The following is a 17,501-nucleotide window of genomic DNA, read 5'->3' on the forward strand; positions in this document are numbered from 1 at the left end:
TTTTGAGTAACTGCCATACTGTTTTCTATATGAGCTGTGCCATTTTATATTTCCACTAACAGTGCACAGGGGGCCCAGTTTCTTCACATTCTTATCAGCATTTTTTTTAATAGTAGCTATTCTGATGGGTGTGATGTAGTAGCTCATTGTGGTTTCTATTTGCATTTCCATAGTGATTAATGACACGGAACATTTTGTGTGTGTGTACTTATTGGCCATTTGTCTATCTTTAGAGAAGTGTCTGTTCAGAGCCTTTGTTTATCTCTTAATTGGGTTGTGTGTTTATTGTTACTGTTTATGGTAAGAGTTCTTTATATTGCTATGAACCCCTTATCAGATATATGATTTGCAGATATTTTCTCCCATTCTGCAAATTGCCTTTTCACCCTCTTTTGCCCTGTGATTCACTGAAGTTTTAAATTTTGATGTCCAGTTTGTCTATTTTTTTCTTTTGTTACTCAGATTTTCCCCAGGAAGTCATTGCAAAATCCAGTGTCAGGAAACTTCTATTTATGTTTTCTCCTGACAGTTTGATAGTGTTAGCTCTTACATTTATGTCTTTAATATATTTTGAGTTTTTAATATGGCATGAGGTAAAGGTCCAACTTCTTTGGCATGTGATACCCAGTTTTCCTATCACGATTTGTCCTTCCCTCATTGAATGGTCATGAAGGATTTCTTTTTTTTTGGGGGGGGAGTGAAGAAGTTCATACCTTAAGCCAGTTATTAACGAGTTCCTTAGTTGTCAATAAATGCCTTAGCCAAGGATTGACAGCTAAGTAAGATAAAGAGGCACTGAAAACAGAGAGGTATTGAGTAGAGATAAGGCAGGATGCTAAAGGCAAACTCTGTTTTAACCTTGCCTAGAGATGGGGTGGCCACAAGCTGCTTTCTTTGCACTTGTGTCACATTCATGAATTATGTTATTCTACGATAATGTGCACATTCATTCATTGAATATTCTTTGCATGTCGTTCTTACTACATTCAGCAAATATTTCTTAAATAGCTATTGCATGAAGATAGGATAAACCTATACATTTATATATGACTGTAGTAATAAGACTGATTAAGAGCCCCTCTAAATCACTTTCATCGTTAGTTAATAATCAACAGACTTTAGAGTTACAGATATGTAACCATCAGATTAACACTGATGAGTATGTATTTGAACATTTTGTGGATGTGTAGTGGGAGTTTTGCTAGTGTGTGTTGAACTGTTTAGAACCTTGTAATGTTAGTAATTCTTTTGTAAATAGATGAAATATTGTTTTTACATGAAAATGAATGTTCCTGATGATAAACATCATTCTCTTGGGTAGATACTAAAATTCACCAATAACTATAGTAAAGAAAGCATAATGATGTTTAGGAGGAACTGATAGTAGTGTGCTCCAGCAAAAGATAAATGTTAGGAAAAATGCATGCAATAATAATCTTGTTATATCTTTAAATAAGCGTGTCTTTAATGAGACCCTTCATAGAGATTGAACATCACTGTTGAGAGAATGGAGTCAGGAAGTCTTTTGTGTAGGTATGCAGGATCCCTGGGCTCCTCATTGACACAGCTACTCTCCCATTTGCCTTAAATTTAACTTACCTGGGTAGTGGTTATTGCATGTTAGCACTGGGGCATGGCTGTGTTGAAAGCCTATAATTTAGTTGGCCTTTATAATTTGATTACTTGAGTTTTAGCTTATAGGTGAGATTTGCTTGTGAATCTTTCAAGGGTTTGGAGATTTCCACATGTGACTCTCTTGTAGAATCACATGGAAATGGAAAAGAGACAAGAAATTTTGTACTTAGTTTTTAGTTCATTGCTCTCTATTATCAGTCTTTTTCAAGTTGTTGTGCTTATTCTTCATGAATAATCTTGTTCAGACCCTAAATCTAAAACTTTGGGGGTCGGGGGAGGGAAAGCATGGATGCTAAAATTGAAGGTGGGTTTAGGGAATGGAACCTTGCTTGCTTGCTATTTTTACCCCCAACTCTCTTCTCTCTACCACATCCACCCTTCATCCAGTCATGGCCCCACAAAGATTCTGCAGTAAAACTTTGTTGTATAGGTGAAGAAATGTTAGGCTAAGTGCTGTTGGACTCACTCCCAGTTACATTGCTAGGCAGTTGTAGAACTGGGATTTGAGCCCATATCTTTTATCAACGAATCTATTAATCTGTTTTTATTATTTTGTAGACCATGGATAACTAATGTAAAATAATTATGTTCCCTATGTTATAGTTTTCAAAGGGTTTCCACATAAGTAGTCTCATTTGATTTTCACTCTGTAAACTGGCAGAGTAGATTACTGTAACAGTAGCTAATGTATATTGAAGGTGTGCCCTAAATGTTAAGGGTAAGGGTACCTTTGCAGTCATGTTTTCACCCTTCATCCATTTTTAAACTAAATTTTTGAAACACAGTAATTGGCTGCTCTGTTAATGTTGCTGGATAAGGAGAGATTGGCAGGTTATTTTAGGTTGTAAATCACAGTTTCAGAAACTGTTATCACTTTCCTCAAGGTCCTCAAGTTCTGTGGAATTAGATTGGGAGCCTGGTCTGCAAGAGTTCCTCTGAAAACTAGAAGGCAATTTTTGTTTACAAGTCTGGCTTGATAATTGGACGGTTTGTCAATACAGGGCAGCCACTTCTTAGTGAGTAGGTTTAGTCAAGAGGACACATTGTAATTCAGGAGGTTGCTTGGAACAGGATAAAAATTGAGAGTGTGTGTGATTTCTGAAGGCTATTTCTGTCAAGTAGTGGTGTCCTGATTAAATGCCCTCCTTTGTTCTAGGGAAAGTTCTATTTATAGAAGCAAATCAGTTATCTACAGTGGAGAACTTTCCCCTGGCTATGATTACAGAGCCATTGGCAGAGTCTTTTTTTTTCTTTTTAAAGATCCTTGCTGATTAGCAGAAACAGCTAGTTTTTTTTGTATTTTTTGTAGAGACGGGGTTTCACCATGTTGGCCAGACTGGCTTTGAACTCCTGACCTCAGGTGATCCACCCGCCTTGGCCACCCAAAGTGCTGGGATTACAGGTGTGAGCTACCTCGCCCAGCCCACAATTAACTTAATCTGTTTTCAGAGATTGAGATAATAGAAGGAAGAATACAGTTTCTGCGAAGTTTGGTCTACTTCCAATTTCTTGTTACTTGTAGGGTTCTGATACCAACTGTGGCAGTCTATATCCTTGGAGGACCCTTGGACTCTATTTTTTCTTTCCTAGCACTGTTTGTCAGGAACTTTGCCCAGTCTTTCAGCCACTCTTCTAGGATTGCCAAATGTTCTGAGAGGGAAAAATTGTCCGGTTTGGGGAGGAGAGGTGAGGTGGCAGATCTCTGAAGACTTTTGTCCTCTTTGGAATGTTGGCCAGTAATTTTTGACTATTTGATTTCTGGATCAATAGGAGTTTGTTGTTCATGAATCAAGTTATTGGAAATGACGAAACAGATTTTCAGTCCTTCACTCTTAACTTTTCCTTTTCAAGTTTTAAACATTTGTCTAGAATAGTTTTGTTATTTTGGAGTTGAGAGGAAGAACCTTTAATACTTGGGATTTAAAAAAATTTTTAAGTTACTACTGTGTTTCATGCTTCTATCCTCATTAAACTATCATTAAGGAATTTTCTTATTGGCCTCATGCAGTAGGTATACAATAGACATTAAACAATTGGAGCTCTAAAATCATTGGGCCACCATTTGGTGTAAAATATACTTTACTCTTTTATTTACCTTTAACAGTTTAATAGTTGCATTTAATTATCATATGTGTTTTTAAGTGTGTAAGGACCAGAATTCCTAAACTCTTTACTTGTTAGAACAGGTGTATGGATTCAGTTTACATGTAGTCCAGAGCTGCGTGTTAACATACCTCCTAGATTTCCTTTAAGGGCTAAAACCTGTTGCGACTGGACACAATGAGCCTCCTGAAAAGAGAAGAAATATTTACAGAACATATGGCAGTTCTGGGACTTGATAATGAGCACATTGGGGTATTTATGCTTCTACCTTTATGAAATTTAAAAAAAAAAAAAAACCTCTCCTCAGGTTAATTGTTTTGTTGCCTCTTCTCAGAGCACTTTGCACATGCCCCTAAAACAGTTACCTTCATCTTGTCTTTCTATCAGGACTTAACTTTTTGACAATATTTCTGCATGTCTTTTAAGGGTAGACAATAAATATTTATAATTGCTGCAAATGTCAGGAAGGAAAAATTAAATCCTGAAGTATACTAAGAACAAAAATATTCATAAGAAAGTATCTGCTGGCCATGCTGAGTGTCTCATACCTGTAATCCCAGCACTTTGGGAGGCAGAGGCGGGTGGATCACATGAGGTTAGGAGTTCAAAACCAGCCTGGCCAACATGACAAAACCTCGTCTCTACTAAAAATACAAAAATTAGCCAGGCGTGGTGGTGGGCGCCTCTAATCCCAACTATTTGGGAAGCTGAGGCAGGAGAATCACTGGAACTTGGGAGGCAGAGGTTGCTGTGAGTTGAGATCATGCTGGCGACAGAGCAAAACTCTGTCTCAAAAAAGAAAAGAAAGTATCTTAATGTGTGTGGGGTAAAGTGTCATGGTTTATGATATTGTTAAGTAAAAATTTCTCATAGATTGTATCAGAGCTGATTTGACTTGGATAATATATAAGGCTTCATATGGTAACCATTTGGTATAAATGTATATAGTTACTAGAAGAAAGTTTTCCCTATGTATCTGACAAAAAGAAAAAAGAAGAAAATTATCTAAATAGAAGTTATATTAATTTTGGTAAGGATAAATGTAGTCATATCCCAAAACGTAGCCATTTGTGTTAGAAGACTTTGATTTTACAAGGGGCTTTGTTTAGCCTCTTTTGATTTATGAATTGTATTTTGTATTTTGCTAGCCACTAAGCCAGCTGCCACTTAATTTGAGCCATCATTTGGTCATCTGGTGGTTTTATAGTAAAGTAAGCGTTGACAGATTTACTGTTATAGTTTATTATCAATGATAATCTTTTCTGCATCATTTTTAATTGACATCTTAGAAGACTTGCAGAATATGAGGATCACACTAGGACTGAACTCTTAAGTGTCCAGTATGTAATAGGAAGGAGTTTAAGAGGAACATTATACAACAACTCATGAAGGGAAATGTTTTGTTTGATTATCTTACACTAATGATAACAAGTAAAGTAAGCATTTTGTTGGATTTGGTGATGTTTTATGTAAGTGAGTATTAGGACTGATGCTCAGGAATGCATAAAGTTTTTTTCTATGGGGTTTTAAATTTGACAGTTACAATTTAAAAATACCTGTAGGAGAGTGTTTATACACAAATTTCACTTGCAAAGCTGGAGAATGGAGAACTTTAGAAAAAATTTACTTAGTATTGTATTCTTGACTTTTGTCAATTGGACATTCAAATATGTTTTAATTTTTCATTTTCTTGATATTGAAATAGAATGTCAATTAGGAATACATTTTTTTTTAAATTGACATATTCTTTTTCCTCCCCAATACAGAAGCTCCACCATGAGGCGAGGTGGATGGAGGAAGTGAGCTGAAAATGATGGCTGGGAAAAATGGGTGTGTTTTAAAAGAGTAAAAATAATTATATGGAACTGTCTAGATAATTTTCATTCTTCTTTTAGTTTATAATGTGGTTTAAGTTGTTTTCTAAATTGTGAATTACTTTAGGCACCAGATCGTTGAGTTTTCACAATGTATGAAAAGCCTTAATGATGTTTATAAACTTATCCCCTAAACTTTACTCTTAGGACTTTTACTCTGAGGAAATAAATATGCCTAGTGCACAATAATTTATTGTCTGATGATTTTATTGCAGCATTGCTAATAATGCTGAAAAACAGGAAAACACATAAATATCCAATAATAAGGGATTGGTCAAATAAGTCATATGTATATAGTAGAGCACTATACAGTCATTATTTAGCATTATATATCTTAACCTGGAAAGATAACCTTGACTAAAACAGTGTGTTACAAAGAAATATTTTGTATGATTATATTTTTGTAAAAACTCTATGCTATGAGATACGGAAATAAGCTTTAGAAACAACACCCCAAAGTTTTAATGAATGGGATTATACTAGTTTTAATTTTCTTCTCTGTATTTCCTGTATTTTCTGAAAATAAATTTCACAGTGAGCATGTAATATTTTTAATAATTAACAAAAATAATGCAGTCTTTTCCATTTTGGGAAAAAGACCCATGTACTTCTAGCCCCCTACAGCTTTAATTTAGAGACCTAATAATTCAAATCAAGCTAATTATTTCAAAGTTCAGGAAAAGTATAGGTGGCCTTGTGATCTGCCTGCCTCTGCCTCCTAAAGTGCTGGGATTGCAGGCGTGAGCCACTGTACCCAGTCTGAAGCAATTCATCTTAAGCTCTCTGTATATGGGAGACAGTGGAAGCCAGTCTAAAATATGCTCTGAGGCCGGGTGCGGTGGCTCACACTTATAATCCCAGAACTTTGGGAGGCCAAGGTGGGCAGATCACCTGAGGTCAGGGATTTGAGACCAGCCTGGCCAACATGGTAAAACCCAGTCTCTACTAAAATTACAAAAATTAGCTGGGTGTGGCGGTGGATGCCTGTAATGCCAGCTACTTGGAAAGCTGAGGCAGGAGAATCACTTGAACCTGGGAGGTGAACTTTGCAGTGAGCTGAGATCACACCACTGCCCTCCAGCCTTGGGGACAAGAGCAAGACTCCATCTCAAAATAAATAAATAAATAAAAAAAATAAAATAAAATATGCTTTGAGACCACTTGTCAAATTTCTAATTGGCTTAAACTTTGGTGTAACTTGCTCAATTATGTACATAGGAACAACATTTTGTGGTATTACTATTATTGACAGTTTTTTTCTTTAAAACTAACTTCTATAATCATAATGCAATAAAATTATTAAAACTTGATGGAAAATTCTTCCTTGACCTACCTGTTTTATTTATTTGTTCAAATTTTTTTTTTGAGAGAAGGAAAGAAAAAAATGAGTAAAGGAGAGGAAGAAAGAGGAAGAGAAAGAGGAAGGGTGAACAGAAATATTGCTTTATTTTGAAAAAAATAGGTATTAATATTGGCCAATCAATGTTTCATTTAAACCTATGAGTAGGTGTGATGTGATATTGACAAGAATGTATATTTTGTGTATTTGAAGTGGAGAGCTCTAGAAATATTTATTGTTTACTTGTTCCGGATCTGAGTTCGAGTCCTTGATATCCTTATTAATTTTCTGTCTTATTGAATCTAAGTCTCTATGTATCTGGGTATTAGGAACGTTAGCTCTTGTTGTTGCATTGATCCTTTTACCACTATGTCTTTGTTGCTTTAAAATCTATTTTATCCGATACGAGAATTGCAACTCCTGCTTTTTATTTATTTATTTATTTTTGCTCTCCATTTGGTTGGTAAATCTTTCTCCATCCCTTTGTTTTGAGTCTTTGTGTATCCTTGCATGTGAAACAGGTCTGGATTTAACATGCCGTTGGGTTTTGGCTGTGTCTTTTGATTGGGGATTTAGTTGATTTAAATTTAGGATTACTGCCATTTGATGTTAACTGGCTGTTTTATCCATTCGTTGATGTAAATTCTTCTTTATGTTGGTGCTCTTTACTTTTTGGCATATTTTTAGAAAGGCTAATACTGGTTGTTTCTTTCTGTGTGTAATGCTTCTTTCAGAAGCTCTTGTAAAGCAGGCCTGGGGGTAATAAAATCTCTGAGTACTTGCTTATTCATAAAAGATTTTATTTTTCCTTTAGTTGTGAAGCTTAATTTGGCTGGATATGAAATTCTGTGCTGAAGGTTCTGTTCTTTGAGGATGTTGAATATTGGCCCCCATTCTCTTCTGGCTTGTAGAGTTTCTGCTGAGAGATCTGCTGTAAGTCTGATAGGCTTCCCTTTGTGGGTAATCTGACCTTTCTCTCTGGCTGCCCTTAGTATCCTCTCCTTCATTTCAACCCTGGTGAATCTAATGATTATGTGCCTTGGGGTTGCTCTTCTTGAGGAATATCTTTGTGGTGTTCTCTGTATTACCTGGGGTTGAATATTGACCTGCTTTGCTTGTTTAAAAAAATTTTCCTGAATAATATCCTGAAGGGTATTTTCCAGCTTGGATTCATTCTCTCCGTCGCATTCAAGTACACCTATCAAACGTAAATTTGGTCTTTTCACATAGTCCCACATTTCTTGGAGACTTTGCTCATTCCTTATTATCCTTTTTTCTCTAATCTTGTCTTCTTGTTTCATTTCATTAAGTTGGACTTTGACCTCTGATATCCTTTCTTCTGCTTGAACACTTCGAGTGTTTAAACCTGTGCATACTTCTCGGAGTTCCTGTATTGTATTCTTCAGTTCCATTAATTCACTCATACTCCTCTCTAAGTTGTCTATTCGCAATAGGATTTCATCAAACCTTTTTTCAAAGTTCTTAGTTTCTTTACATTGGGCTACAACATGTTCTTTTAACTCACAGAAGTTTCTTATCCATTCCCTTAAGCATGATTCTATTATTGGGATGCACTCGTTCTCCATCAAGCCTTGTTCCATTGTTGATGTGGAACTGTGATCATCTTTAGAGGGAGATGCGTTCTGATTTTGAGTATTCTCAGCCTTTTTACGCTGGTTTCTTCCCATTATTGTAAATTTATCCTCCTGTCGTCTTTGAAATTACCAACTTTCAGATTAGGTCTCTTGATTGGATGTCCAAGTTGTTAGTTTCCAGGGCCAGAACAGCAGCGTTGAGACTGATGGTGCTTTTCTGCCCAGACTTCTCCTGTCTGGCTTCCTTCTTGTGTCTGTAATAGGCGACTCTGCCTTCCCAGGGCTCCAAACCTCGGTCAGAAGGGGAACCAGTCTCGTTTACTCTACCCAAATTTTTTTTTTCTTTTTTGAGATGGAGTTTTGCTCTGTCACCCAGGCTGGAATGTAGTGGTGCAGTCTCGGCTAACTGCAACCTCCACCTCCTGAGTTCAATCAATTCTGACTCAGCCTCCCAAGTAGCTGGGATTACAGGCACCTGCCACCATGCAAGGCTAATTTTTCTATTTCTAGTAGAGATGGGGTTTTACCATGTCAGCCAGGCTGGTCTTGAACTCCTAACCTCAGGTGATCCACACATCTCAGCCTTCCATGGTGCTGGGATTACAAGTGTGAGCCACTGTGCCCGTTTTATTTATTGCCTTGTCTTATGGATTATGTTTATGAGGTCATCATTATGTTCTGGTCACTAGCACAGAATAAGATCTGTTGTTTAGTTTTTAAAATATAAATTTCTTTTTTTCAAAAACAAAGGAGGTAGAGAAAAATGTAACTTTTGTGATTGGTTTACCTTTTCTTTAATTCTAGGGTGGGTATATGGCTGCCAAGGTCCAGAAATTGGAGGAACAGCTTCGCTCAGATGCTGGTATGCAGAAGGATGGGAGTTCATCCACAATTTTTAGTGGAGTTGCCATCTGTGTTAATGAATATAAAGGTTGAGTACTTTTTCCTTTTTAGGTACCAATTTTAGCATGTATTTTTATTAGAATTGAGAATAATTTTAGAATTCAATTTTTACTCATTTATCATTGATAAATCATTGTAAGATGATAAAAAAAACAAATCATCTGCTTAGATACTTCTTTGTCCTTTCCATGCTGCTTTAATTCGCCATTGTCTTTAACTTTTATCAAAGTATGTAGTTTCAAAAAGTCACATGAGGTTTAAAATGAAAAACGGTAATCCTTTTGCTTACACAGCTAATTGGGAAATTACTGCACATGGGTAGTAGGACTTGTAAACTGTGAGCTTCACTGTCTGTCCATTTGTTTTTTCTTTTTTAAATTTTTTATTGCATTTTAGGTTTTGGGGCACACGTGCAGAACATGCAAGACAGTTGCATAGGTACAAACATGGCAGAGTGTTTTGCTTCCTTTCTCCCCTTTACCCACATTTGGCTATTTCTCCCCAGGCTATCCCTCCCCAGCTCCCCTCCACTGGCCCTCCCCTTTTCCCCCCAATAGACCCCAGTGTTTAGTACTCCCCTCCGTGTGTCCATGTGTTCTCATATTTCATCACCCGCCTATGAGTGAGAATGTGCGGTATTTCATTTTATGTTCTTGTGTCAGTTTGCTGAGAATGATGTTCTCCAGATTCATCCATGTCCCTACAAATGACACGAAATCATTTCTGATTGCTGCATAATATTCCATGGTGTATATGTGCCACATTTTCCCAATCCAGTCTATCATCAATAGGCATTTGGGTTGATTCCAGGTCTTTGCTATTGTAAACAGTGCTGCAATAAACATTCGTGTGCATGTGTCCTTATAGTAGAACGATTTATAGTCCTTTGGATATATACCCAATAGTGGGATTGCTGGGTCAAATGGAATTTCTATTTCTAAGGCCTTGAGGAATCACCACACTGTCTTCCACAATGGTTGAACTAATTTACCATTGTGTAAAAGTGTTTCTTTTTCTCCACATCCTCTCCAGCATCTGTTGTCTCCAGATTTCTTTAATGATCGCCATTCTAACTGGCGTGAGATGGTATCTCAATGTGGTTTTGATTTGCATCTCTCTGAGACCAGTGATGATGAGCATTTTTTCATATGATTGTTGGCCACATCTATGTCTTCTTTTGTAAAGTGTCTGTTCATATCCTTTGCCCATTTTTGAATGGTCTTGTTTGTTTTTTTCCTGTAAATCCATTTGAGTTGTTTGTAAATTCTGGATATCAGCCCTTTGTCAGATGGGTAAACTGCAAACATTTTTTTCCCATTCTGTTGGTTGCTGATTCACTCTAGTGACTGTTTCTTTTGCCGTGCAGAAGCTGTGGAGTTTCATTAGGTCTCATTTGTCTATTTTGGCTTTTGTTGCCAATGCTTTTGGTGTTTTGTTCATGAAGTCCTTGCCTACTACTATGTCCTGGATGGTTTTGCCTAGATTTCCTTCTCGGGTTTTTATGGTGCCAGGTCTTATGTTTAAGTCTTTAATCCATCTGGAGTTAATTTTAGTGTAAGGTGTCAGGAAGGGGTCCAGTTTCTGCTTTCTGCATATGGCTAGCCAGTTTTCCCAATACCATTTACTAAACAGGGAATCCTTTCCCCATTGCTTTTGTCAGGTTTATCAAAGATTGTATGGTTGTAGATATGTTGCGTTGCCTCCAATGCCTCTGTTCTGTTCCATTGGTCTAGATCTGTGTTTTGGTACCAGTACCATGCTGTTTTGATTACTGTAGCCTTGTAGTATAGTTTGAAATCCGGTAGTGTGATGCCCCCCGCTGTGTTCTTTTTGCTTAGAATCGACTTGACTATGCGGGCTCTTTTTTGGTTCCATATGAAGTTCATGGTGGATTTTCCAGTTCTGTGAAGAAAGTCAATGGTAGCTTGATGGGGATAGCGTTGATTCTGTAAATTACTTTGGGCAGTATAGCCATTTTCACGATATTAATTCTTCCTAACCATGAACATGGAATGTTTCTCCATCTGTTTGTGTCCTCTCTTATTTCGTTGAGCAGTGGTTTGTAGTTTTCCTTGAAGAGGTCCCTTACGTTCCTTGTGAGTTGTATTCCTAGGTATTTTATTTTTTTTGTAGCAGTTGTGAATGGCAGTTCGTTCTTGATTTGGCTTTCTTTAAATCTCTTATTGGTGTGGAGGAATGCTTGTGATTTTTGCACATTGATTTTATATCCTGAGACTTTGCTGAAGTTGCTTATCAGTTTCAGGAGTTTTTGGCCTGAGGCGATGGGGTCTTCTAGGTATACTATCATGTCGTCTGCAAATAGAGACTATTTGGCTTCCACCTTTCCTATTTGAATACCCTTTATTTCTTTTTCTTGCCTGATTGCTCTGGCTAGAACTTCCAGTACTATATTGAATAGGAGTGGTGAAAGAGGGCATCCTTCTCTAATGCCGGATTTCAAAGGGAATGCTTCCAGTTTTTGCCCATTCAGTATGATATTGGCTGTTGGTTTGTCGTAAATAGCTTCTATTACTTTGAGATACATTCCATCGATACCGAGTTTATTGAGGGTTTTTAGCATAAAGGTCTGTTGAATTTTGTCGAATGCCTTCTCTGTGTCAGTTGAGATAATCATGTGGTTTTTGTTTATGGTTCTGTTTATGTGGTGAATTACGTTTACAGACTTGCGTATGTTGAACCAGCCTTGCATCCCCGGGATGAATCCTACTTGATCGTGATGGATAAGCTTTTGATTTGCTGTTGCAATTGGCTTGCCAATATTTTATTGAAGATTTTTGCATCTATGTTCATCATGGATATTGGCCTGAAGTTTTCTTTTCTTGTTGGGTCTCTGCCGGGTTTTGGTATCAGGATGATGTTGGTCTCATAAAATGATTTGGGAAGGATTCCCTCTTTTTGGATTATTTGGAAGAATTTCAGAAGGAATGGTACCAGCTCCTCTTTGTGTGTCTGGTAGAATTCGACTGTGAACCCGTCTGGACCTGGGCTTTTTTTGTGTGGTAGGCTCTTAATTGCTGCCTCGAATTCTGACCTTGTTATTGGTCTATTCATAGTTTCCGCTTCATCCTGGTTTAGGCTTGGGAAGACACAGGAGTCCAGGAATTTATCCATTTCTTCCAGGTTTACTAGTTTATGTGCATAGAGTTGTTTGTAATATTCTCTGATGATGGTTTGAATTTCTGTGGAATCTGTGGTGATTTCCCCTTTATGATTTTTTATTGCATCTATTTGGTTGTTCTCTCTTTTCTTTTTAATCAATCTGGCTAGTGGTCTGTCTATTTTGTTGATCTTTTTAAAAAACCAGCTGTTGGATTTATTGATTTTTTGAAGGGTTTTTCGTGTCTCAATCTCCTTCAGTTCAGCTCTGATCTTAGTTATTTCTTGTCTTCTGCAGGTTTTGAGTTTTTTTGATCTTGCTCCTCTAACTCTTTCAATTTTGATGATAGGGTGTCAATTTTGGATCTCTCCATTCTCCTCATATGGGCACTTATTGCTATATACTTTCCTCTAGAGACTGCTTTAAATGTGTCCCAGAGATTCTGGCATGTTGTGTCTTCGTTCTCATTGGTTTTGAAGAACTTCTTTATTTCTGCCTTCATTTAATTGTTTATCCAGTCAACATTCAAGAGCCAGTTGTTCAGTTTCCATGAAGCTGTGTGGTTCTGGGTTGTTTTCTAAATTCTGAGTTCTAACTTGATTGCACTGTGGTCTGAGATACTGTTTGTTATGATTTCAGTTGTTCTGCATTTGCTGAGGAGTGCTTTACTTCCAATTTTGTGGTCAATTTGAGAGTAGGTGTGATGTGGTGCTGAGAAGAATGTATATTCTGTGGATTTAGGGTGGAGAGATTTGTAAATGTCTGTCAGGTTTGCCTGTTCCAGGTCTGAGTTCAAGCCCTGGATATCCTTGTTGATTTTCTGTCCGGTTGATCTGTCTAATATTGACAGTGGAGTGTTAAAGTCTCCCACTATTATTGTGTGGGAGTCTAAGTCTCTTTGTAAGTCATTAAGAACTTGCCTTGTGTATCTGGGTGCTCCTGTATTGGGTCCATATATGTTTAGGATCGTTAGCTCTTCTTGTTATATCAATCCTTTTATCATTATGTAATGGCCTTGTTTGTCTCTTTTGATCTTTGTTGCTTTAAAGTCTATTTTATCAGAGATGAGAATTGCAACTCCTGCTTTTTGTTGCACTCCATTTGTTTGGTAAATCTTCCTCCATCCCTTTATTTTGAGGCTTTGTGTATCCTTGCATGTGAGATGGGTTTCCTGGATACAGCACACTGATGGGTTTTGTTTTTTTATCCAATTTGCCAGTCTGTGTCTTTTGATTGGTGCATTTAGTCCATTTACATTTAGGGTTAATATTGTTATGTGTGAATTTGATACTGCCATTTTGATGGTAGCTGGCTGTTTTGCCTGTTAGTTGATGTAGATTCTTCATTATGTTGATTCTCTTTAGCATTTTGTGTGATTTTGGAATGACTGGTACTGGTTGTTCCTTTCTATGTGTAGTGCCTCTTTCAGGAGCTCTTGTAAAGCAGGCCTGGTGGTGACAAAATCTCTGAGTACTTGCTTGTTTGCAAAGGATTTTACTTTTTCTTCATTTATGAAGCTCAGTTTGGCTGCATATGTAATTCTGGGTTGAAAGTTCTTTTCTTTAAGGATGTTGAATATTGCCCTCCACTCTCTTCTGGCTTGTAGAGTTTCTGCTGAGAAATCTGCTTTGAGTCTGATGGTCTTACCTTTGTCGGTGACCCGACCTTTCTCTCTGGCTGCCCTTAGTATTTTCTCCTTTATTTCAACCCTGGTGAATCTGACGATTATGTGCCTTGGGGTTGCTCTTCTTGTGGAATATCTATGTGGTGTTCTCTGTATTTCCTGCATTTGAGTGTTGGCCTGCCTTGCTAGGTGGGTGAAATTTTTCTGGATAATATCCTGAAGAGTATTTTCCAGCTTGGATTCATTCTCTTCATCCCCTTCTGGTAAACCTATCAAACGTAGGTTAGGTCTTTTCACATAATCCCACATTTCTTGGAGACTTTGTTCATTCCTTTTTGTGCTTTTTTCTCTAATCTTGGTTTCTCGTTTTATTTGATTGAGTTGATCTTTGACTTCTGATATTCTTTCTTCTGCTTGGTCAATTCGGCTGTTGAAACTTGTGCATGCTTCACGAAGTTCTCGTATTGTGTTTTTCAGCTCCTTCAATTCATCCATATTCATCTCTAAGTTATCCATTTTTGTTATCATTTTCTCGAATCTTTTTTCAAGGTTCTTAGTTTTTTTGCATTGATTTAAAACATGTTCTTGTAGTTCGCAAAAGTTTTTCATTATCCACCTTTTGAAGTCTAATTCCGTCATTTCATCACAGTCATTCTCCGTCCAGCTTTGTTACCTTGCTGGTTAGGAGTTTTGGTCCTTTGTGGGAGTCGTGGTGTTCTGGTTTCGGGTGTTTTTCTTCTATTTGTGCTGGTTTCTTCTCATGTTTGTGGATTTATCCACCTGTCGTCTGAGTAGTTGCTGACTTTTCGATTACATCTCTGAGTGAATGCCCAGATTGTTGATGATTAATTATTTCTGTTACTTGGTTTTCCTTCTACCAGTCTAGCCCCTCCACTGTATGACTGCTGAGGTCCACTGTAGGCCCTGCTTGTCTGGGTTAACCTATAGCGGCTGGAACAGTGAGGGATGCTACCAGTTTCTTTTTCTGCTATCTTTGTCCCAGAATGATGCCTGCCAAATGTCAGTCTTCTGGATATAGAGGGGTCAGGGAGCTGCTTGAGGAGACAGTCTGTACTTTATAGGAGCTCAAGTGCTGATCTGATCTGTGTCGTCTGTTTTTCATTCAGGGCTGTTAGGCTGCTACATTTAATTCTGCTGCAGCTGAACTCATAAAAAAAACCCTTTTTTTCTGATGCTCTGTCTTGGAGGGTTGGGGTTTTCTTTATGTGTCTGTTTCACTGTCCTGCCCAGCTAGGAGGCAGTCTAGTCACTATTTGCCTGCCGAGGCTCCGCCCTGCTGGTGTGAGGTCTGTTCTGTTGCTGCAGGCTCTGCTCTGCTGCTGCGGTCTCCGCCCTGCTGCCACAAGCTACGCCCTGCGGCTGAGTCTCTATCTTGTGGTGGCTTGCTTCGGCAATGGCAGGGTGCGTCAGCAATGGGAGTGTACCTCAGTAGGGGTGGATTGCCTCGGTAATGGCAAACGCTTCTCCCCCACTGAGCTGCACCATCCTGGGTTCAGCTGTGCCCGCAGTGAAACTCTCCACCCAGAGCATTTGGAATTGCCATTTTCTTTATCCTACTGCCCTGGCCCAAATGCCGTTTCCCTGGAATCTCCTGGCCTGGCCCACTGTCCAAGTCCCATTCAATCAGATGGATATCCCAATCTGCCCTCTCAAGTCTCATATTTCCGGTTCAACAGCGCTCCCAGACCAGTGCACTTTGGGCGGAGTGCTGTGGAGCGCCGCTGTGCTGCAGCGCTGGCCGACGGCTGCACAGGCTGCTGGCTGCACCAGCCAAACCTGCTTCACTGGTGTCCACATCTCTTTTATACCTGGAAATTTCCCCTTTCTGTGGACAACAAAGATACGTCCAGAAATTCGGCCCTGACTCACCCTCAGCACGTTCACTGAGAGCTTCAATCCTGGGTCGTTCTCACCGCACCATCTTGAGTTGGTCTGCTCCCAACTTTTTGATTGTAGGATAATTTAGTATTATTGAGTATTGCTGAAATATGTTAAAGTCATCCAGCTAGTCTTTGTTGTAGTGAAATTGCAGATATTTGTGAACTAGTCAGTACTTTAAAAAGCATACATTCTGGGTTTTCCACTGGTTACCTCTGTCTGAAAGAGTTAATGTTTTCTTCCGGTAATCAATTCTTTTTTTAAATAAGGAATCACTATGGCACAGCAATGGCTGTGTTAAAACCAGGAGTTTCTTTTTGTCATGGGTAGTTTGCTCCTTAAGCTCTGGAAAGGGTTTTCAGAATGTTAAATAATTGATTTTCATAGAGTAACTTTTTCTTTTTTTTTTTCTGAGATGGAGGTTTACTGTTGTTGCCCAGGCTGGAGTACAGTGGCATGATCTCGGCTCACTGCAACCTCTGCCTCCCAGGTTCAAGTGATTCTCCTGCCTCAGTCTCCTGAGTAGTTGGGGTTACAGGTGCACACCACCACGCCCAGCTAACTTTTATATATTTAGTAGAGATGGGGTTTCACCATGTTGGCCAGGCTTGTCTGAAACTCCTGACCTCAGGTGATCCCCCCACCTCAGCCTCCCAAAGTGCTGGGATTACAGGCATGAGTTACGATGCCCGGCCAGACTTGTTAATGCATTGTTGATTTTATTTTATTTCTTGGTCCTCAAAACAATGCACTTAGCAAATACATATTTGTCATCTATGCTATTGCCTTATAAAATTATAGTAATCTTATAACAACACACATACAAAATGAAAAGATACAGGAAAGTAAGTTGTTACCAAAGCAAAAACTGAGGGGGGCTGTATGCTGTTGTTTGATGATATGTTAAGTCAGATTGTGATTTCTGTGCATATATATTTAGTTTCTGTTGCTGTACAATTGAGAGATAAGTATAGATGTTAACTCTACTTTTCTGATACTAGAAATACAAAAAAATATATATTTAGTTTTTCTTTCCCCACCACTTCAGTCTGGATCGAGGCTCTTGAGTTGCCTGTTTTCTACAATAAGAAATCAAATGAAAGCCATGGAAGGCTGAGTTGACTGCTGCTTTCAGGTTGAATAAATGTATCAAAACAGTCACAAATAATTGGCTTTTTTTGGAGGAGCTAAGAAACTTAGATGACACTTACATGGTGATTGATAATCTTTAAAGTATTTATGTCTAGGTAAAGCTAAAGAAAAAAAAAGGACATGTTTTAAAAATCTTTTGAAAAATTTTCACTTACATTTTGTTAACAGTCCTGTACCCAGATACAGAAATAATTTAATCTTTTCCTCACAGGAAAACCAATGGCAGTTACAAGTAACAGAGGCACAGGAAGGGCACCTT

At 38.2% G+C, this 17,501-nt stretch overlaps 1 protein-coding gene across 1 annotated transcript in view; it reads left to right on the forward strand.

The window, feature by feature from the left end:
* The window catches only part of LOC100410141 (DNA repair protein REV1-like), a 54,229-nt gene that overhangs the window by 10,480 nt on the left and 26,248 nt on the right, over positions 1 to 17,501 (forward strand). The window contains 1 exon segment of the mRNA XM_078348356.1: positions 9,351 to 9,408. Coding sequence (XP_078204482.1) covers positions 9,351 to 9,408 — 58 coding nt within the window.

The sequence above is a fragment of the Callithrix jacchus genome, chromosome 14 (assembly GCF_049354715.1).
Source record: "Callithrix jacchus isolate 240 chromosome 14, calJac240_pri, whole genome shotgun sequence".
In the NCBI taxonomy this organism is placed as follows: Eukaryota; Metazoa; Chordata; class Mammalia; order Primates; family Cebidae; genus Callithrix; species Callithrix jacchus.